This window comes from Epinephelus lanceolatus, chromosome 3, assembly GCF_041903045.1.
Source record: "Epinephelus lanceolatus isolate andai-2023 chromosome 3, ASM4190304v1, whole genome shotgun sequence".
Taxonomy (NCBI): domain Eukaryota; kingdom Metazoa; phylum Chordata; class Actinopteri; order Perciformes; family Serranidae; genus Epinephelus; species Epinephelus lanceolatus.
Window position 1 is genome coordinate 43,169,854 of NC_135736.1, and position 23,767 is coordinate 43,193,620.

General features: G+C 40.6%; 1 protein-coding gene across 1 annotated transcript in view; it reads left to right on the forward strand.

Moving 5' to 3' along the window:
• The window catches only part of LOC117255300 (voltage-dependent T-type calcium channel subunit alpha-1I-like), a 386,243-nt gene that overhangs the window by 263,999 nt on the left and 98,477 nt on the right, over positions 1–23,767 (forward strand). Inside the window, exons 15-21 of the mRNA XM_078166400.1 lie at positions 1,746–1,827; positions 5,321–5,487; positions 14,337–14,407; positions 14,644–15,145; positions 15,795–15,895; positions 20,823–20,946; positions 21,714–21,782. Of these exons, the coding sequence (XP_078022526.1) occupies positions 1,746–1,827; positions 5,321–5,487; positions 14,337–14,407; positions 14,644–15,145; positions 15,795–15,895; positions 20,823–20,946; positions 21,714–21,782 (1,116 nt within the window). The remainder of the gene's footprint in view (positions 1–1,745; positions 1,828–5,320; positions 5,488–14,336; positions 14,408–14,643; positions 15,146–15,794; positions 15,896–20,822; positions 20,947–21,713; positions 21,783–23,767) is intronic.

The window sequence follows — 23,767 nt, forward strand, 5'->3', positions numbered from 1 at the left end:
GGGTTCTGCACCCAGAGGCTTGTTGTCATCGGAACGATAACTGATGGATTCTGAGATAGGCTCTTACTTCACAATTATCCAATAACTTTTTCCAAAGAAGTACCAGATTTCTAACATCAGAGTTCCCAGGTGTCCTTGAAATGTTGAATTTTTGTGAATTTAAGAAAAAAAATCAAGGCATTGGAAGTTTTTGAAAAAGGACATTAATAGACATGGGTCTTTGAAAGTGCTTTAATTTATATATAAATAGATTTTCTTTTAATATCGTCTGCCATCACTGTAACGCACTATTACTATTGGGAAGTGTTTACACATTCAAGCCTCTTTTTGATTGCTGTCTGTGAGCTTCTGTAAAGCCTGTAAGGTCTCATTATAAAAATGCTCACTGTTGTGACAATAATTCACCTTGGCCCATGTCTCAGACTATGAGTCCTTGAATTTGAGGGAATTGGATTCGGATAGTCTCTTAAAAGTCCTTCAAAATAAGTTTAAGAAAGTGTAGAAACCCTGAATATTTAGACATTAATTATTTATCAAAACATGGCCTGCCAATCTATTAAAGTAAACTTTCAAACTTTGACATCTCTTCTATATTTATCTTGTCTCCATCCATGCATTCTGTGCATGGAGTCATCCCCTATGGGCAGCTGACGTCTATCCATCTGTCTGTGTTTCTCAAAGACTTTAACCTTTTGCAGTGACCTTTACAGCTAAAATAAGCCCAGCTCTTGTGCCTGGCATATCTTCATTATCAAAGTACTCAGCAGATTGACATGCATAGAGTTACTGCTACTACTAGAGTGAAAATAATGATACATTGCATACCAAGTTTAGGCATGTATTAACTATGCTATGAGCCTGTGGATACTCTATCAGGGGTGAAAACTGAGCAAAGACAGCCTAGTTTTTCAAAGGGTTTAAAATCTGTTTTATACAGTAGAAATGATTATTACAGTATTGGTCAAATTTATTTATCTGAGGCTGTACCAGCAGTCAAAACATAATAATGGTGTATTCAACACAACAGTGTAATTTCCAAAGCAATTCATCTCAGCGGAAAACACTGGAAAATGATTCTGTCAATCTGCCATCAACTGTCAAACTCGCAGATGTATCATTGGAAAATTGTAGTGCGGTTGAGTAATCCAGTTGACTTTTCCTACACGGATCAAAGGATTACAATATTCATGGCCTGTGTGTGTTGAAGGGGAAACACTGACACAAATCACAAGGCTTTTGATTGATCTTTCTGAAATGCCAAAACAAAATACAGTCATCAGTCTTCCACTGTCTGCCTTTCATTGTCTCTCTCTGCTTCTCTCGCTGAAGGTCTTTCCCCCCTGGCTCTTTCACTTTCCAATGCTCATCTATTACTGCCATATACTAGGTATTATTGAGCCAGTTTACTCCAGATTTTCTCATTGTGGAGATCAAATGGGAATTCCATTGGTCCTAACCAAACCACCGGGGTTACTTTCGGGCAGTAGTGTGTTAGTTGTTTGAGGGTTTTTCCTAGATCTAATCTTAAGACACAACACAGATCTGAGCCACCCTGATAACCTCAAATATGTTAGAGAGCAGAGTCCGTGGCTTTGACTGGTGTCACACAGGAGATTTAAGGTCCTGAAACAAAATCTGTGAAATCTGTTACAGTGTACTCTCATAGCATGAACCCTGAGTAATTCCCTGTCTCTTTTTTCTCTTCCTTTCCTCGGTCTACCCCTCGCTCCTCTTTTTGTCTCCAGGGCGACGCCAATCGTTCTTATTCGGATGACGACCACTCCTCCTTTGATGAGAGCGAGAAACACGACTCCATAAAGTTGTCTGGTGAGCTGATGGCATGTTTTCATCTCACTCTTACAGTTTATTTTATTTGAGGTTTATTAGTTAGTAGTTTGAGTTAAAACAACTGACCCATCTAGTGTAGGTTGTGACATAATGTCTCTAAAACCATAATTATATCCCATAACCAAGCTGAAATACAGCAAGAGTTTTTCTCCCAACATGAAATATGAATATGTTAGCCTGGAATCTGCGAGCTCATGTTTTATTTGCTCTGGCAGATGTTTCCAGTCTCCCTTCTGTTCAGATAGATTTATAGCCAGCGTGGCCTGGGTTGGGTCAGTCACAACTGTTCTAATATGTCCGACTCTGATTGGTTGTAATTGAGTCCAGTCTGCTCTGTCCAACTCAGTGCACCACACTCACGAAACTCAGGTTAAACTGTCAAACGAGGCAGTGCTGATTGAACGTGAATCAAGATTCTGTTACTGCATTGCATGTTTTCTGCCTCAGATGTTTTCAGAAACACAATTGAGGGTAAACTGTAATTTCAGAATTGAAAGTTTGTGCGGCCACAATTTTTTTCCGGCTTGAAAATGAACCAAGTATCACCCCAACTTGCATTTATCACCCAGCGCTTGTTTCATATTTCGTTGCTCTGATTGGTTGTAGGTCACGTTCTGCTGCTCCAGTGTATCCACTTGCATTCAGAGGCATTTGGGTCTGTGCCCACTGATGCTGCCCTGTGGAAATAGAAAATGAACTGAAAGGTTCCAGAATACTTCACATTTGTGATTTAGCTTGGTGACGCAAGGCTATAAATGTCACGACAATTTTTAATCTCATTTAACAACCAAGTCAAATGTTTTATTTATATTGTCCAGTGTTACAAATCACAAATTTGCCTCAAGAGGTTTAACAATTCGTACAGTATACAACACCAGTTTGCTTAAGGCCCAGACACACCAAACCAACTTCAAAGAATTAGTAGCTATGAAAGCTGATTGTTGCGCCGCCTCACCTCTCCAGACCTTGGCCACAAAGTTGCAAGAAAGACTACAGCCAATGGCCAACCAGCTCATACGTTCTGTGCCCATGTGAGAGGAAATGACTCTTCTAACAGCAGTCAGTGGCAATCTGTATTTATCACTCAAAAAGGTAAACCAGAAGATTGTCTTGATGCTAGTTAGCCAGTTAGAACATTAACAACACAATTCCATGTTAAAAGAACAGACCATATTTATCGTATGCCAGTGAAGAACAATGCAACCATCAGGAATCATTTCTGTTAAAGAGCTCAGTGGCTAGAGAAAAATAATCTAACCTTATGTAACAAGTTTGTTTTGGTCTCACTCCCTGTTGACTTTAGCTGTTTTGTTTACTTGCCTCACTTCTGTTTCACTTCTTGTGTGCTGAGCTGAACTGCCTATCAGAGAGATTTCATTAACTGTTGGGTTTCGCTGTCTCTGACGCCAATTCAACATGCTGAATTGGCTTAGAAACAGCCAATGGGGGCCGACGAGGGTCACCAATGGCCCAATACTGACCAATGGTTGACCGTTGACTTGGTGTGTCGGGGCCTTTTGACCCTTGAATTGGATAAGGAAACCCCCAGACAGCAGAGCAACAGAGGAGGGATTCCTCTCCCTGGGCAGAAGCAATTAGGGCTGCAACTAACTAACAATGAATTTCATTGTCAAATAATCTGTCAGTTATTTTCTTGATTAATCAATAAGTTGTTTGGTCTACAAAATATGAGAAAATGGCGAAAAAATGTTAATCAGTGTTTCCCAAAGCCATAAAAGACAAATGTCTCGTTTTGTCCACAACCCAAATGCCTTCAGTTTACTGTCACAGAGGAAGTATTCACATTTAAGAAGCTGGGATCAGAAAATTGATGTTTTTATTAAAACGTTACTCAGCGCATTTAATCGATTATCAAATTAGTTGGTAACTAATTAAGTAGTTGACAACTAATAGATTAATTGGTGCAGCTCTACATGCAGTAGATGTCACGTGTGCAGAATAACCAACATGTTTGAATTACAGAATGGACAATCTGGATGCTAAATTTATACATGGATATATGGATCCAGGAAAGTGTCAAGCAGCTTTCAGGTGTTGCCAAATGTCTGTTACTTAGTACAATTAAAAGCAGGGTTTGCAGAAGTGGGGGATTTTTAAACCAAATCCTTTGTTTCTGTAAGTTGTGCCCATAAGTTTGACTCACCACTACTACCAATATTGAAATCCCAGACTTTCCCATTTATGTCAAAACTGAACAACATACCCAACAATCTGTTGCATCTCACATTTAAGCCCGTAGTCTTTGTTTCCAAGCGAGGCTTATTCATGTGTTCAACCCAAAAAAACAAAAGTAAGACACTATGCGCCAAAGGCTTACAAAAACTCAGAGAATAGCCAGCAGTCTTGAAATATGAATGAGCTCTATCTTTATCCAGAAATCACAATGAACCTGTTCCAGCCTCCTTTAACAGACCCAGTAAACAATCTAGTTCAGAGAGGATTAAACATAAGTTCAGAGACTGGGAGAATCACTTCTATACAGGATGAGTGGGCTACTGCTGCAGAGGAGATGTGATCTCTGCAGTGCAGTGTAAGCAAAAGATGAAACCCTGCCGTCTGTTCTGATAGCGATGGAAATACAACAAGGTGTCTGTCCACTTACACAGCTCAGAGGTATTACCTTTGGTTCTTTGGCTTTTCCTTTTTTGAGTGGGCAGTGAGTTGTCATTCTCATTCTCTCTCTACATTTTAAAAAGTCTTTTTATCTCTCTTTTGTCTCAAGAAGCTTAAGAAGTGAGCCAAGGGTCATATTCTACTTGTGTATTTCCACTTGTGGAGTATCTTCAGCTGTGGAGCGGATTTCGGCGTTATCATCCCAACCACTTCAAGGAATTTTATTTCTTGAGAAAATCATAAGACTGAACAGAAAGCAAAACCAGAAGTTAGTGCCTCAGAAAAAGCTATCTTTGTAGATTTCTGCGTTTGTATTTTTCAACTGAGAGGAGCTTTTAAAGACCAGCCTGAAAAGCGCTTTTAAACTCAAAACTAATCTAATGGCTGTCTTTAAGTTTCTATAGTTGCAATGCCCAAATTTACTCAGACTTCCTAACCTCCATAACCTGCTGTTTTCTTTCTCAATTTATGAAAGCCTTACTGTGTTATTGCTACAATGGCTCTCTACATCTAAAACCCAGAGCAGACTTTAACCCATTGCCTGGGGGTTGTTAAATGTCATTCTGAATAATATGGGAAATTACTAGGTAAAGTAAAGTTAGATGGCACAGCTTGATAGACAGTAGTTGAGGCAAAAAAAAACAGAGCACAAAAGAGTTGTAATCTTATGACAGCATCAAAGGAATGAACTAAAATTGTGGATTGATGATGCCTTACAGTGTAAAAGCATATGAGAATTCATAATTCTTTCGATAGACACCACATGGGAACGTTGGATAGATGGCACAAATAAACAAAATGACTCTTTTACTTTCTCTCTTTGTTGAAATACCTCTAGACCCAAGGATCTGCACACTGACACCCAATGGCCACCTGGAGCTGGGGGCTCTTTCAGGGCCCAGGGGATCCTACTCCTCAGAGAGGCGGAGCTTCACCATGGAGTCCAGAAAGAGCAGTGTGATGAGTCTGGGCAAGAGCAGCCTGGAGAGACGCTCCCTTTCTCTGGTACTCAGTCATACTCTTCTGCACTGACATGCACATTAGCAGACGTAACAGTCAACATAAAGTTTGGGATGGTTTTCGGGGCGTGGGATTTTTGTGTGGCTTATGTTACTATCCAAAACATGTTCATAAAAAATAATATTCAACAACGAGGTAAAGGACCATTCTGATGTCAGCCTGTTCACAACAAATGATGTGTATACTTTGCGTCCCTGCCAACCATTTTCCAAGCATTCAAATCAACACTTTAAGAACGACCTTCATCTTTTAAGGGAGATAAATTAGTTTTCCTCCTTTCCACAGAGTGTAAGTTTTAGTTGATTTGAGTCTGATATGAAAATCTCTTTGCACAGATTACACTGGCATGGCATGGATAATCCTTCACAGTGAATGTTTAGTTTTATTGTATTTTATACAATGTTAGGTGAGAGCATGACTTGCAATAAATTCATTAGGTTTGCTGAAATATCAAACTCAGAAAAAACAAACAAAAGAAAACATGGATATTGTGAAACTGGTATGTGAATGCTGTAGCTTCTGAATTTAAAAACTTTACTATTTCAGACTTGTAAGTTTCCCATTTGCATTTGATCACACCCAACAGCAGCTCTAGCATTTAACTATAATAAAACTTGTAATATAAACATAAAAATAACTAAACAGGAACATTTATGGTTTGCCTGTTGTACTGCTGATAATTACCAGTTTCTGTAATGGGGAAAAATGCATTGATCATTCTAAAAAGCCGCAGCATGCTTTGGAAAACCACTCTTAGTTTCAACCAAAGGTTCCAGTTTTGGGCAAACCTTCAACTTCGTGGTAAAACGCACGTGATGCACTTTAAAAAGACATACATCAATTGAAAAGTATTGCATTTTACAGCACATATACAATAAGCATAGCAGATTAGCACAAGAGAAAATTAACAGATTTTGCCAGACCAGTGCAAAACAACTTTGTCCCCATACATAAAAATGTTCTTAAGTCAAAGGCTAACAGGAGATCGTTGTCAACGCCAGAGGGTGTCGTAGAAGGAAATTCCTAAGAGAGGAACAATGGTGGAACATGCAAGAAACGCTTTTATTTTCTCATTGATGATCCAAATATTTCAGCTACGGTACAGCTAGCTGGGTCTTCCTTATTAAGATAATATATTATTCATATCCTGCAGTCAACATACAAACATATTCACTATATGTCATAGTCTGTATTAAATAATGGACATAACCACCATTGGTTTGTGAACATCCATTTCAAATCTTCAGATGGAGATAACTTTAATGCTAGCTGCTGGCTTGATTAGCACAATACATTTACAATTATGGTTAACTGTGTTAACGCTAATGCTAATTTTCCCTAGCAAAATAACAGGTTTGAAACCATTAAAAATAAATGTACTTACTTAAAAAGACAAATATCCAACTCCTTAGAGCAGTGGTTCCCAACTGGTCCAGCCACGGGATGAAGATTTCTACTTAGTCATTGGTTCAAGGTCCACACAGTTTAATATATTGAGCGTATATATTATACTTGTACTTGAGTTTGGCCATGTCGTCCAGCTAGTTTGCTGTCTCTGTCAAAGAGCTACCCGTTTGTCACTCACTCTACAGCAGGAAGCAGTACTTCAAAATAAAAGATTTTTGCCCATAATTCAAAGTACTATAAAATAAAAATATAATGTGTTTTTTACAAACTTGACACTTTAGCAAGCCACTCGTGATCCATTCAGGATGGACCACAACTCGCCAGTTGGGAACCACTGCCTTAGAGGGTGTTTACGTCCAACTAAATGCTCAAAAAGACTATTTTTTAGATGTCTAAAATGTTCCAATTAACTTTTAATGAACTGAAAACACACTGAATAGTAACGGCTACAGCTACACTTTAAATCTGGGGTTACGCCATGGTTACATTACCTAACTAATGATGTTGCCGTGGTAGCAGCTTGTCAACAGATGATACCTACCTGTCACTCAAAGCAACCACACACATAATTTTGCGTAACTTTAAGACTTAATAAAATTTAAATGGGTGAGTTATATCAAGTTATATTAAAATTCATACTAGGCTATAAACATGTTTATTTCTGCTGTGAAACTGGGGGTCTATGTGGGGTAACTCACTCTTGGAGTCAGCCTCATGAGGACATAAGAGGAACTGCAGTTTTTTTTTCAGCCCTGATGGTTCCTGCTTGGTATATGCAAAGATTCTAAATCACATGAACACAGTAGGAATGCATCAGTGCTGAACTGACTGAACCCAAACCATGGGAGGGAGAAATTGAAACAGTTCTGCAGGGTTTGGCTCAGCATCCAGTTGCCATGACAATGTGTATTAATTGTCTGTGTCCCTCCTCTGTTTAATCACAGACAACGTGAGAGAAGTAGAGAGAAAGAGAACATCAGGGAGAGGTAGAGAGGGTACAATAGAACAGAGAGATGGTGATGCAATGACAGAAAGATAGAGGGGAGTGAAAACTGGAGAGATGATAAGCTGTCGTTTAGCAACGCTCTCACCTCAGAGGTTATAATGTTAAACACAGTGGGTGTGCAACATCCACTTCACTGTGAAGTCTCCTCCTCTTCCTTCACAACACTCCAAGGTAATTCATATCAGAATGCACATGCTACATCACTTGGAACAAAAGTACAGAAATAATAAGCAGTCAACAAAGTTGTTTCATGATTTGTGCTGAAGTTTTGCTGCAGTTTTATCAGCAACTCTGATGGCGTTTGGCCCTCTTTGATGATATCACACTCGGAGCTATGAATCAGTTCCATCTGTTTGTTGGGCGGTTTGTTTGTTTCACTGTCTTATACAGTATATCAGACACTGTTGATTGGACTCAAATGAAACTCGGGGCGAATGATGCATTGCCATATTGTGTGGCAGCACAATCAAAATTCCATCAGTGTAATGGGTGTGCGGCTTAGTTAGGGGTATTTGTCCATGTGTCTGATGACATCTGGATGATGATGATGATGCATAAAGACCTGGGATTAAAAGAACAAAGTGGCATTAAAGATTTATTTTTTAACAAGAAAAAATATTTGAAATGAACTACAAGTCACAAAAACAAGTCAGCATGATGTAAAAAGTTAATTGGATATTCTTCTATTTTTTGGGACTTACAGTGTATGCATTTGTAACATTAGTATAAATTAGGGCATTAACAGAAAAGTCGATGTGTCGACATCAGTGGCACAAGTCGTGTCGACTTGGGAGGGAGGAGTCGACAAGTCGTGTGTTTTTTCCCTCTCTCTCTCTCTGTGTGCTTGTGTACGGAATGCAATCACTGCCTCTGATTGGCTTACGCTGATACTTTATCCTTGACCTAATCAATAGTCATAGTCACTTCATAAAAAGGGCAGTAACGTTACTTGGCGCGTAGAGGGGAAATTAACACAAGACCACAACAAGAAAAGTGACATGGCTGCAGAGAATGTAGAAGGTGATAGGCCTGAGAAAACGCCTGAACATTTTCGGGCGGAACATACGCGGAACAGACTCCGCGGAGGTCCGCGCGGACTCAAATCTCTGTGCGTGCAAAGCTCAGATTTTACGACCGCGCGGACTCCGCTCAGCGCACCAGTGACTGCTCGGCATGTATTTTTCACATCGCGGGGATTTTTCACCGACATTTTTGCAGGAAACTACAACGTGGAAGTGCGCTCGACTATGAAAGCTCTGCGGACATTTCTTGCGGAGTCCGCTCCGCTAATAGTGCACCCGAGTATGTTCGGGCCTTGAGAGTGACAGACACACATCACATGTGTGGAGATACTTCACTTTCCTCCGCCGTGTCAATGTGATGACGTCATCAAATGACTTGTCGACTCGACTTAGACTTTATTGACAGATAAGTCGACCTGAAAAAAATCAAAGTTGTTAATGCCCTAGTATAAATATACGATATATTTTGTGACCTAAGACATATTAGAGGATGCAGCTCCAACTAGAAAACAATGTTTTGATGCATTGTATGTGCATATTAAGCGTTAACACATTGATAATCCTCCAGGACTGTAACATGATCATGTTTAACCCAAACAATGTGTAATGAGACTGCAGTTGGTTCAGATCGAGGCCATAAATGGACCGAGACCACGTCTTCAAGAAGGTCTTATGTTGCGCCTGTAGTCTATCAGGCCTTTGTTATTGCAATGACAAAAAGATGGTGAGATGATGGTGAAGAAAAAGACTCCGCTGATACAGGCTTGTTTCGGATAAAAAAGAACTTTATTTTAGCAAGCCAGGATATCAGTTTCAGATTTCTGCAGCAATCTGGGAGAGATTCAGCCAGTCTTCGAAACTCTCTCTCTCGTCTGTCCCCCCAAACGCCACGTTTTAAGGCCTGTAAGACATCCTCATCCATATTCATAATATTAGCTCATTTCGATAGCATAATGAGATACAAAGCCATCCTCCTAACCAAAGGTGGTCATTCCCTTCTCCAGTTTCAGAAGGTTCTTTGTCCGTGCAAAACAGACTGATGTATACATTCCTTCAGATTCCCCAAGAAGGGTTCTGGATGTAAATTCTACATGCCTAAACACAACATGACAGTGGCACCTTACTGCTCCTCGGCAAGCTACCCGTGAGTCTATACATCATGAGGCTCAAACCCTTCAAGATGTTCCTTATGAGAAACAATGCAGTTAGCCTTCGTGTATGTGCCATGCGATTACCCTATATGTACAGTATGTATCCTGTGGATGACCCCTTGTATCTGGGCAGACTCATGGATTCCTGTTTGCATGTGTAGGGCTGTAGGCCCCACAGCACAGCAGTCTCTAAAGGCATCCAAAAGATAATCAGCATTAATGTACATCTGATGAGCAGACACCTCACGCACCCAAGTGTTATTGCTGTGTTCATACCTGCCCAGACGAACTGCACGTAGGTGGCAAATATATTAAGTTTGACTGAACTGAAACATAAAGGGCAGGTGTGAAAGCACCCTATTTTTTTTTAATGTTAACAGTAGTGAAAGGGAGAGGGTTTATTGGTCAAAAGAATAATATACAAAAACACTTTGCCATTCAGTCACTTCACTTGAAGTATTAAAAGAATACTTCAGCACCCCCAAATGACCATTCGTTTGTCAAATACTAACCCTGTGTTACGTTGAATTCATGAAGAAAACTTTTCTCGCGTGCCTCCATGGTGAACGAAGAATCCAAAAACTCTCACACAACTCCTGCAGTCTAATTTAAGTCTCATTTGTCCGGTTATGTGCTCAGTACTTCCCAAACAGGTAGTCCTTTCCAATGGGGAGTTGAACGGAAAGTGAAACTTATCTATGCTGCTTTCAAAGCCAAACTTTGTTGACAAAATCAGTCATTTTACCTCACTGAACATGAGAGCTGCTGGTCTACTAATACCATTATTGGTAGTTTGTTTGCTTTACTGTGTGACTTTGATAAACCTAAACTAACAATTTAAAACTCCAAATCCAAAACAACACAAACTAACTGAATGATCGAGCCAGCCGTAGAGCAGCTCCCATGTTCACTGAGGTAAAATTACTGATTTTGTCCACAAAATTTTGCTTTGAAAAGAGCAAAGATAAAATTAACTTTGTGTTCAGTTCCCTGTCAGAAAGGGCTGTCTGTTAGGGAAGTAGTGAGCATATGAATGGACAAATGAGACTTGAATTATACTGCCTGAGTTTGCTGTTGCTAAAGGAATTTTCTCTGATTTTGGATTCTTTGTTCACTGGAGGCACACAAGAAAAGCAAAGTTTTCTTCATAGATTTATCTTAATATGGGGTGAGTAATTAATATACAAATGATCATTTTCTGGGTGAAGTAGGCCTATTTCGTTAATGACCAAATGACCCAGACTGGGGACATTTCTTTTCAGTACAGTAGTTAGCCTCAGTTCAGTGTGAGCAGTAGACAGAAATCCATAGAATATATAGCACAATAAGCAGAATTCACTGACTGGAAAAAAAGCAATTTCCTCACTAACACATTGCATTGGTGCAAAGCTGTACAGTATATCTTGAGATAAACAGTTTGTTTGATGTGATGACAATTTGATTTGATAAGGTCATTGACATTCAATTACATTTTCTGGGACAAAAAAAGTCATAGCGGTTTCAGTATGTTTGGCAGCAAAGAAAGAGCCTGACTACACAATATACAGTAGATTAGTACCAGCTTTTGATGGTGCTTTATGCTATATAGTGTGGAACAAATTGTCTTGACAGTAATACACACAAACACACACTCAATGTTCCTCTTGAGTGATCCGCAGTGCAGCTCTGTGTGGACTGAGGAGTTATTTAACAGCTAGCGTGCACGCTTCACTACAGTCTCTATAGAGACGGATGCATAGAGTCCCTGCTTCATGGCATCGACTCATGCTTGGACTGGTGACATGTACGTTACCAAGGGTAAAACACATAATTAGGTCTATCACAGTTAGAGGATTAGACATGCGGAAACAAACAGAACTGGTTATGTTCCTCTAAGTGGAACTGGCACTTAAGGGTTTGCATATTAAACTTGATGACAGCCTGCTGAGTGCACTGCAATTTCATTTGAAAAGCCCAGTTGATATTCCATTTGTCCTGCCATCTACTCATGTAATTATTTATTAATAAAATATTAACCTACAGTGGCAGACGTGCTTTTTTCCACTTATCTCTATAGGCGCCTATATACTGATGCTGCCCAGTACATCCACTCCTTCACTGGCATCCACTAAGCAGCTCCTCTGTAGCAGGTTGGAGATGATTGCTTAAGAGCATTTGGCTAACAAGTAAAGGAGAATTCACCTTTGATGGGTTTAAAGACAAGCAGTAATCTCTCGGAGTGAGCTACACAGCAAAAAATCATTTAGAGTGAAGCATGCATTGAAATACATCCAATCCCACATGCATTGAAATGAATACATTAATACCATGGAAGAGTATATTCACAATAGATCCAGGTAATAAGAAATGTTTCTGGGGTTCCTTTACTGCAACCATGACATACTATATTCAGATTACAGCTGCAAACATGTTTTAAAAGTTGAACTTCATTTTTTTTCATTAAGGACAATGCACATTAAAGAACAGTCCTATTTTCTTTAGTTTGGGCATCATTCATATTGGTTATGATAACTTTGTACTCAGTAAGTTAATCGCCGGGATCTGGGGATATGGTGATATTGTTAAAATAACAATATCTGTCAGGGCAAAAAAACACTTTAGCCAAATAACCCACATACTTTATTTAAATCACTCTGTTTGGAAATAACATTCAAAGTGAGTGTGCCCAAAATTTTTGTAGTAATCACTCATGGCAATGTAAAAGTGTGCTTGCACAACTATGGTCAGTATAGTCAAAGCTGAACCAGGAAGTTGAATTCATATTACTTTTCACCCTCATGATTTGGTCAGTCAAGAACTTTATTTCCAACCTGTCTGATGGTCTGACCCTTCGTGTCTCTTACCTTATCAGACTTCTTAACATTGTGACCGTTCATCCATTCATTCATTATCCATAACCGCTTATCCTGTTAGGGGTCACGGGTGTGCTGGAGCCTATCCCAGCTGACATGGGGTGAGTGGTGGGCTACACACTGGACTGGTTGCCAGACTATCACAGGGCTGACACATAGAGACACACAACCATTCACATTCACACCTGCAGACAATTTAGAGTCACCAGTTAACCTAACTTGCATGTCTTTGGACTGTGGGAGGAAGCTGGAGTTCCCGGAGGAAACAGGGAGAACGTGCAAACTCTGCACAGAAGGGCTCCCACACCACAGGTTCAACCAGGAACGCTCTTGCTTGAGGCAACAATACTAATCACTGCACCACTGTGTCACCATTGTGGCCACAACCTCAAGAATTATGGCTAACACTACAACAGTATACACACTGTAATATACTAACATTATCTAGCATCATCTTGACTAGAGCAGTGCCCCTCCAAAACATGTCCATCCAGAGCACGCTGATTGCTTAGCTTCCAGTTTTACTGTTGGCAACTTTCTTAAGAACTACCCATCGAAACAACTTCACATTCGACACAGCACTTCCCTAGGTCCCGAGCAATACACCTGCCATGACATAGTTTCACACCCTTACAATACGAGGGTTTACAGTAGTGTAACAGCTGGAAAAACAAGTGTTTATTTCAAACATTATATCACTGATGCTTGAAATGTTTGAGTTAAATATACCATCTCTGGTCTCTCTTCATTTGTACATGAATGTACTGTCGCGACCAAGCTGTACCAAGCATTTCATTCAGCAGAGTAATTTCTAGATATCCCCTCTCAATACACTACACAGTGTGTACATAACACACTACTTAAGATCAATGTGTCATAGATCTCAAGAGCTAACACTCGACACTTCACTTCCTTGGGTCCTCAGCAATGCACCTTTGAAGTGTGAAGTTGATCAGATGAATGATTGTCGAGAAATTCCAAGGACATACGCCAACATACGTATATAGATACAGATAGAGACTCCTTCCATTGTAGTTAGATGCTAATATACTTATATATGTACAGGTTGATGTTGATGGAACACATGAAACAAATTCAAAAGGAGGATGACATTAAAGCACGTACAGTAAGACAGAGTAAAATCAACCCTATACAAGCCAGTTTACATCTTCTTCTTGGCACTTTCACATACACGTTTAGAGCACACATCCACTGGGAAATGTTGGGCTCCTTTTGTTTCAACCGTTTTTGATTGAATCATTGTGATATATTCATGTCGACCTTGTTTACTGCCCAGTCTCACTGCTTTGCTTTGGTCTTTGACGCTTGGCTTAATTTGTTTTTTCTGTACACAAACTGATGATTATTACTATGAACTGCTGTTTGTTTGTTCTAGCGTCATGGTCGCAGTCCCAACTACCACAACTGGGGGCGCCCTCTCCCTCCACACTCAGCTTGGAGCCGCAGGTAGACAATTAGATTGACTCTCTGCAGTTGATTTCAGTTATTGCCTTAATGAATTCTTAATACTTTCATTAAGCCTTAATTACCTGCATGGAACCCTTCTTGTTGTTTTATGCTCCTATTAGCTTCATGACTAAACTCTTAATATACATGAAGTGTTGATTACTTTTTACTTATACTTTAAAGCTTGTTCATAAATATTAAATATTTCATAACTGTACTTCCTATCTGCTCTGCAGGTCTAGCTCAAACAGTCTAGGTCGGAGGAGCTACGGGTTTGGTGGGGCTCCTCTGGTGGGAGGCAGCCTCCGCGTGCACAGCACCCGTTCCCCCCACTCCTACACCTATGCTGCCGAGCAGGAGTCCCTTCTCTCCCACCCAACCCACTCCCATCACGGTCTACCCCCTCATCATCCACCTCCGCCCCCGCTGTTCCTCTCCAGACACTCTTTTGCCAGAAGGGATCGACGGGCTCTGTCCCTGGAGCTTCCAGAGCTGCTGCGGGCAGGTGGACAGCCCCCGGGCCTGCCCCCTTTCCACCCGGATCATGGGAGGAGGACTGGGTCTGGGGCAGGGGCAGGGGGATCCATCACTGGAGGGTCTGGGGCTGGTAGTTTAGGAGTGGACCACCGGGATTGTAACGGCAAGGCACCGGGTCCCCACACTCAGCTCATGACTGAGGTTTTTCCTCAAGTCAATGCACGCAAGGACAGAGCAGACCTGGATGAAGAGACAGATTACGTGAGTGGCACAGATCTACTTTAGCGGCTCTTCCTTTAAACACCAGGTTTACTCAATAAAGACGAAATGCCATAAAAGCCACAAATAAATAAAAAATCATCACCTCTTAAGATGTTTCCACTTTAATCTGTCAATGCTATAGCAACGAGGTGCTAAAAGAGATACTTTAGATTTAGGAGAGATGCTATAATGGCAGTTTATGTGGCAAAAGGAGAGAGGAGCTCAGGGATGCTGCTGTAGTGCATGGATGGGGAATTCTTTATTGGTTCTCAGAACCAGATAATACTGAAAACCAAAACAAATCATAAATCACAATCATTGTGGGAACTGTTGTGAAAATGAGGCAGCAGTAGTGGTTTATCTAACCTCTGCGGTGACTTTGGAGTCACTTTATGAAATTTCAAAGCAAGGCAGAAATCAAATTCAATCATTTTAATAGCATTTACGTTATGGATAGAATGGGGATCAAATAAAGGGTTATCTGAAGGAAAGCTAAATATTATACTGTATATACTGTAGTACATAGTGAGTGTTGACACTCTTAGCAAAACATCTGATAGTGCTCATACCAAGAGCTAATAATGCACTAATGAGCTAAAAGCGGAAATTCTTCTTCACTCTATTCCCCTTTCTCTTCTTCCTCTTCCAGAGTTTGTGTTTCCGTATCCAGAAGATGATAGAGGTGTACAAGCCAGACTGGTGTGAAACTAGAGAGGAGTGGTCCGTGTACCTGTTCTCCCCTCAGAACAAGTGAGTGAACGATTTCAGCTCTGATCCCCCCTTATTTATGGGGCTGTACCAAATATCTTCTTTTTTTTTTACATTCAAAGCTTCTATTGAGTTTTTTTGAATGAAGCTTTGAATGTTGTCTGTCTTTATATTTTATGATGTCACCACCCTAAAAAAATAATGATGATAGAAAATCCTCAAGTAACATCCTCTGTATTTGAGAAGACAGATTATTTGGGATAAATGAATTAGTCCTTTTAAATTTAATGAATTGTATTGTCATCATTATAGCTGGTATTTATGCAAACAGAGGGGCCTAAGACAATAATGGTATTATCACACTGACATTTACCATTTATTCAATGGAGACAGAAAACACCTGGACCTCGTAATCCGTTCACAACTTAAGTTTCTTGCTGTCAATCAATCAAACAAGTCATCAACTTAAAAAAGAACACTGCTTCATTGCCAGGCCACTAGCGGTGGTCTGTAGGCTAGAGTTAGCGACCTGTGCTCCCACCCTGCCAGTCTGCACTGATACTAGAGGAGCACTAACAAGTACAGCAACTTTGCTGCTGGACTTAAGTTCAATTTCAGGCATCATCTGCTATCAAAGTGGGGAATAAGATATGGAAATATGTCCAAATGTGGAACTGCCTTGCACATATCAGCAATTACAATGTAATGTTAGTTAGCTAGTTAGCTACTGAGAACATATTACCAGTGACTTTTTTTGTCATGATTGTTATCATAATTCTAAATTGTCGGTGAAGATTCTTAGTCATCCAGGTCATGGTAATCCTAAGTGCTATATTGTAGGCAACTGGACTTACTTGTGTCTCTTGAAGATGTTTCGCCTCTCATCCAAGAAGCTTCTTCAGTTCAACCCTCACATGGTGGCTAAGTGGGTCAACGACTCACATTGTGACCTTACCGACTCTGAAACTAAGAGCTCACGTGACCCCTACGACTCTGCAAGGGTTCCCACCCACACAGGGTTTATAGCCCGCAACTTCGCACCAGTCATTTAGAACTGAAGAAGCTTCTTGGATGAGAGGTGAAATGTCTTCAAGAAACGCAAGCAAGTCCATCTTTATTAACAAAGAAAATGCATTTGTGGGTTTCTTTTATTGCTTGCGTAGCCATCTTGTCGATTCATTGAATTGACACATAAAGACAGACAACCATTCATGCTCACATTCACTCCTATAGGCAATATAGAGTCACAAATGAACCTAATGAGCATGTCTTCAGAGAAAACCCACGCTGACACTGGTTGAACATACAAACTCGGCACAGAGGGGCTCCTCATCCTATGGGGGACCCCAGGGTGGCATCTGAACACCCCACCAGGAACCCTTTTGCTGTGAGGTGACAATGCTAACCACAGCACTATCTTGTCACTCATCTTGTTATGATTTCTCGTAACACTTGATTTGAAGTGTGCCTCTAAAAAAACTCTGTTTGGAGGGCCATGTCGCCCTAACACTTCACCCTACCCCCCTATCCCAACAAACTGCGGGACACCCTATCCCTAGATGTGACCATGCAAAACAGAGGGGTAAGGGCTAAGTTGGGCCTTAGAATTATTATTCATTATTCGGCACAGCCCTACTTGTTTAGTTGGGACTGATAGTTAAAGAGGTGCTGAGGCTTTCTGTCCACCATACACTTACACAGACCATTGTGATTGTCCTCCCCAATATCTCCAGCCTCATGGAAAGTCTTTCCAATAAACAAGTGAGATGTAAAACCCATTGACCTTTATTTAAAGCCACGGTCCACTTGATATTGGTCAGTGGGAATTGATCTGAACCAAAAATGTACAACAAAGTTTAACCTTTTAGTGAGAAAACAAAGCGGGAAGCATCTCTCTGGATGTGTCAGTACGTGTGATAGTTTGCTTTGGAAAAGTGTTTCTTCCAAGCCTGTTTGTTCAGCACTAAAGCACAGACAAACCAAGTGTGGAGAGATGAGTCGACAAGCAAGACCAATGGCCCTGAAAACAAATGTTAGCAAGCGTTACCCGCTCTGTCCTGATACCATGGGAGAACAGCAAGCTGCATAGTCAAACCATTTATCTGTTCACACAGAGAAAACTGCTGTCTTCTGGTTTCACAAATGGCTTGTTAAAGTGATGTTGCTGTGTGATTCTTCCAAACCATTTTTTTGTCTGTAGACAGTGTTATTGACTCTGGGCTCCGAGTTGTGTGTGTCTGCGTGTTCGTCTGTGTTTGTCTGTGTTATTACGTTTTGTTCCAGCCTTCAGTGCATCGCTGGTGGAAAGGCCCCTGAAAGCAACATAAAAGAAAAATCACTCAGTCATCCACTCGCTCACTCACCCGATTCCCTGCGTGCTGATAGCCACTTAAGGGAAGCCAGGCCCCAGGGCTGTGTTTTGGCATCCTGGCAGGTGCCATCTGTCAAGCAAGGGCTGTGTGTGTTGGCGGTGTGTGTACTCGCGTTAGGCCATATCTCTGGTAGTGTCATGTTGCGTGTTTGCGGATAAGTTTGCATATGTGCATGTGGGAATGTGTGAGCATATGTGCGCCTTGTGAATGCCTCAGTGTAGTGTATATCAGTGTGTATAAGCATATGTGTGTGTTTACTCTAATAAGTGCACCTAAACAGAATTAAAGCAGACAAACAAACAAAAGGATAAACAAGCCAACAACAGAAGTTGTGTCTCAGGTGGGATGAGTGCCTACACCAGCGATGCTGCTGCTTGCGATCGATATCAGGGGACAGGGGTTGCCAGATCTGAATCGATAGATAAAGGTGACAGGGTTGCCAGGTCTGAAGGAAACGTAGTCAGATTAGCACATTGATTCTCTCACCCAGAGAGCAGGTGCAGCAGTAGGTGTATTCTGCTTCCTTTATAGCTGGCAGATGAGATGAGATGTGTGAGGGCTTCACTCAAGGCTTACTGCCTTTACTGGCTCTGGAGCTGACGATTTGTCAACAACACTGCAGGTGTCTAAAGATATTAAAGTCTATCCAGAGATAGTCCCTACACCAGTGCTGCTTATCACAGGATGCAGACGTGTGTCTGTGCCTTCTGAGGAGTTCCACCATGAAGTATTTTCCACTCAGAACTTTTCGGTTTCATTTGAATACTTGTTGGATGCCAGAGGAAAATTTTCAACATTTCTTAACTTATAGAAATCTCGAGAAAAGTCTAGAAAAAAAACATAAATTAATATTCACCAATATCTTCCTAAGGTGTTTTTGTTCTCAGAAAGGTCCAAGAAAAGTCCACATGAGGTCCATTACATGTTCTTAAGAAGGTGGAAATTGAACTATTCATACTTTTCTTAGAGTTATTAATAACTCAATTAGAACACTTACTTGTCACTTTTTGGCCCACTCGCCCGTGATATTTTCTGGCATGACCAATCGCTAATATATTATATGACATGAGTCCCACTAACATAACTGGTGTGACTTGAAGTGTTAGTGTAGTGTTAATTTTAATAGCCCATGATGCTTTTTGTAAAATAATAACACTAATTATTAAAATTATCATAAATTCTAAAATAGTACTGTAGTTTAATTCCCATAATACTATAAAACTGTAGATTTGAAGAAACCACACTAACTAATGATGCTACACAAACGTGTCAACACAAAATGTACGTAAATGTGCCCTTGACTGTGTGTAGATTCTGTCCTTACAAGAACGAATCCCAAATAAGAAAACAATACTGAAAGAAAAGAACTACAATGTCTAACAAGCTTGGCTACTGAGAAATTAATAATTGATCTGCTGATTATTCTCTTGATTAAATTGATTTGTCTAGGTCGTAGGTGGTCTATAAAATGTAAAAAAAGAAATGGTAAAAAAAAGTTGATCAGTTTTTCCCAAAGGCTGAGACAACATCCTCAAATATCTTGATTTGTCCAAAACCCAAAGATTGTCCAAAGATATTCAGTTAACTTTCAGAGAGTGGTAAAATATAAGAACATGAATCACAGAATTCTGGCTTTTCCTTTCTGGAAATTTCAATCAGTTGATTGATTATCCAATTATCCATCCATTTTCTAACCGTTTATCCTTTTGAAGGTTGTGGGGGGGCTGGAGCCTATCCCAGCTGACATTGGGCGAGAGGCAGGGTACACCCTGGACAGATCACCAGACTGTCACAGGGCTAACACATAGAGACAGACAACCATTCACACTCACATTCACACCTACGGAGAATTTAGAGTCACAAATTAACCTGCATGTCTTTGGACTGTGGGAGGAAGCTGGAGCACCCGGAGAAAACCCACACTGACACGGGGAGAACATGCAAACTCCGCACAGAAGGGCTCCCACAGCCGGGATCGAACCAGGAACCCTCTTGCTGTGAGGCGACAGTGCTAACCACCACACCACTGTGCCGCCCCCGATTATCCAATTAGTTGGTGATTAATTCAACATTGGACAACTAATTGATTCATGTCTGTAGCTATGACAAGTTGTTGTTTATTTATTTATTTTTTAACAATGTTTTCTCATCCTTAGAGTTTGCATGTTCCCCCCGTGTCAGCATGGGTTTTCTCCAGGTACTCCAGCTTCCTCCCACAGTCCAAAGACATGCAGGTTAATCAGTGACTCTAAATTGGCTGTAGGTGTGAATGTGAGTGTGAATGGTTGTCTGTCTCTATGTGTCAGCCCTGTGATAGTCTGACGACCTGTCCAGGGTGTACTCTGCCTCTCGCCCTATGTCAGCTGGGATAGGCTCCAATGTAAAGGTTAATTAATTTGAGTGGGTCATTAATGATGATTCTGTATAAGTCTATGCACACTGTAGTATCTCCTAAAAGAAACAGCCTTAAGTTTTCTCGGAGCAGGATGGAAAAATCTTCAGCTGAACATATACCCTCATTGAAAACTCTTAAACAACTCCTGCATTTTCCGCATATCACTCTCTTTCCTCTACCCTCTCTGTTTCTCTCCTGTCAGGTTCAGACTGCTCTGCCAGTCCATTATCGCCCATAAGCTCTTTGACTACGTGGTTCTGGCCTTCATCTTTCTCAACTGCATCACAGTGGCTCTGGAGAGGCCCAAGATAATGCAAGGCAGTCTGGTAAGAGCCGCGTTTCTCCATATCCCTTATCATCAAACAATCAACCATGTAATGCTGAGTGCTAAGTGATGCAACTGATAGAAGCCAACATTGTATTATCCTCTCACTGTCTGCATATCTGAGATGAGACTCTTGGCATATAGGCTGCAAATCCTCAGAACCTGTTCTTCCCATTATTTCTATATACATATGGAGGGTTTTTTTAAATCAACAAATTCTTCTTTTCTACCAAATAATTTTGACCTCTTTTCTGCCTCTATAATTCTGGTTGTAATGATGACCAGTTTCTAAAGTATTCTGTTTCTTGTAAACAAGCTGTTGCTCCTTTTGAAAAAAAAAAAAAAAAAAAAAAAAAAAAATCCCACAAATGATTTAGAAACAAGCAATTATTTTGATTAATAAGAGCTACTTCAAAACGCCGCCTTGCCTTCATTGCTCCAAGCTCTCACTGAGATCTGGCATCAAGCCACTTCCCAGCATTCAGGCAGCACCAAAATTATTGAATGACAGGCACTTTTCAAAGCAAGTCATCTGAAGCGTTCAAATGAAAGCAACTCTTTCAAATTTGGCATTTAATTTGCAAACAAGATCTAATTCTAATTTAACAGCAAAAACACTCACAAACAAAGTCTCATATCTCGCTTTGAAGCTTCTGCTGCAGTCAGTCTTTCTTCCCGAGCTGCCAAGTCTTATTGTCTTGTTTAATTCTTCTCCTCCTTGTGCAGTCCTTCTTCATGCTCTCTTTGTCTTCCCTCCTTTTGTTACAGGAAAGGCTGTTTCTCACTATTTCCAACTACATCTTTACTGCCATCTTTGTTGCAGAGATGACTGTCAAGGTAATATGTCCTTTCTTCTGTTCCTCCGTTCAACTTTCTTTACTTTCTTCAGTGTTCTCTCATCACGCCTCTCCATTGTTCTTTTCTCTTTCTCCTCCTGTCGTGACCTTGTATCTCACCCACTTCTCTTCTCAGTTATCTGCTCTCTCCCTCACATCTCCATCCTTCTACTAGTATTGTCTCTTGTCTTTCTTCTGTTCATCATTTGTCTCCACTCTTCCTGTCCTTTTTTATCCTCTTATGTCTTCATCTCCTCCTCTTGCTCCTGTCCATGTCCTCATTTCATATCTGGTTTGCTCCTCTCACACCCTTTCTCTTCATTTTTTTCCTTTTCATCTCCTCCTCTTCTTCTTCCATATCTCCAGCTGTTATTCTCGCCTTCCATCCTTTTTCCTCCCTTCCTTTCTCTCCGTGTCTTTTTTCTTGACAACTCGGCAACTTACAGTTTAATCAGTTGCACATGTCCCATTAGCGATGGGCAGCTAGATAATGAAGTTAATTAGAAGGCTATCGCTCCTCAGCTGGCCTTTAGCTACTCCTGGACTTCCCATCGATAAACACATGCACACACAAACACACACTCACACACACACACACTTGTTAATCCACTAATCTGCTTTCCAGATGACTGGGAATCATCCATTATTAAGGGCCTTGTGTCTTCCAGGCATTTTCCTTATCGGTAGAAACCCTATAGTGATTTATTTATGACCAGGAATAATGAAGATATGTGTGCTACAATGATATGTAGATCATCTCTGCACTGTGGTGGTGCAGAGTTCACATGTGCACATATGCATCTGGCCCCTGGTTGAACTTGGGTTTGTTATTTATTCTCTTCCGTATCTCCATCTCCCTCATTGCATCTTTATTTACCTCCATTCCTTGGATCAGTCTTCCGATCACTCATATGTTCATTTGCTGTATCTTCTTTGTGCTGCTCATTTAAGGAACTCCATATTCAGTTCTGTATCTGTCTGCTCTTTTGTCCCTCAGTTTGTAATTGAATCAGGCAAGCTCCATTGTTATCTGTGCCGTGCTTCATTTGCACACTCAGATGTAGTCGCAGCACTCTCCTGCAGCTCATTTTCTTATCTCAAATAATATATCAGTGGCTGTGTCGTGCTCCACTCAAAGGTGTGACTCTTGCAGCTCCTCAATAATGAAGCATTTGTCCTGTCATTGAACTGTCACAAAATCAGGGGACTAATCTTCCACTTGTATTTGTACATGAGCTTTATCTCAGCTGTAGTATTGTAGTGTTGTCAGGACTCCACCACACACTCACATTTGCACACTCATTTGTCCTAATGTACTTGTGACAGCATTTATTTTCTAAATCATAACACACTTATTAACTTTGGCAAGACGGCTGAAAGGACCTAATTTAGGAATAATATCCTCAGTGAGACAGTGCAGGGCTGATGAGGAAAGAGCAAGAAAAACATTTATTCCCATAACTAGTCGAGTTTCAGCCCGGCCGCTAGAAGAAAATGTTGGCATTCTATGTGTCTGCAGACCACGGTTACTTTACATTTGTAGGTTTCATACATATAGCATCATATATACGATTCTAAATTAAAGTAGTTCAGATTTTGTACATGTATATGAGGGAGGGGGAGAAGAAGGCGAGGATGGTAGATGGTGTGACACCAGGCAAGATGGCTGCCAAGCTGCAGACCACTGTTCAACACCAACAATCAACTATGCAGGTTGTTTTCTTAGCGAGACACGGCAGCAGTTCCAGCACCATTTATGCCACCAAAACCAGGTATTTTAAGCCCAAATAGGATCTTTCCAAAACCATAACAATGTGGGTTTTTTGTGCTTAAACATAGCAGCGTGTAAACCACAGTGTTGTTGAAACTGATAATCATTTAGTTGCAATTTATCTGCTACATAATAATGTGTAAATGTTACATATCCATGGTTTGTAAAAAAAATTACAATGCCAACATTTATTCTGGTTATTGTGTTGCAGTTTG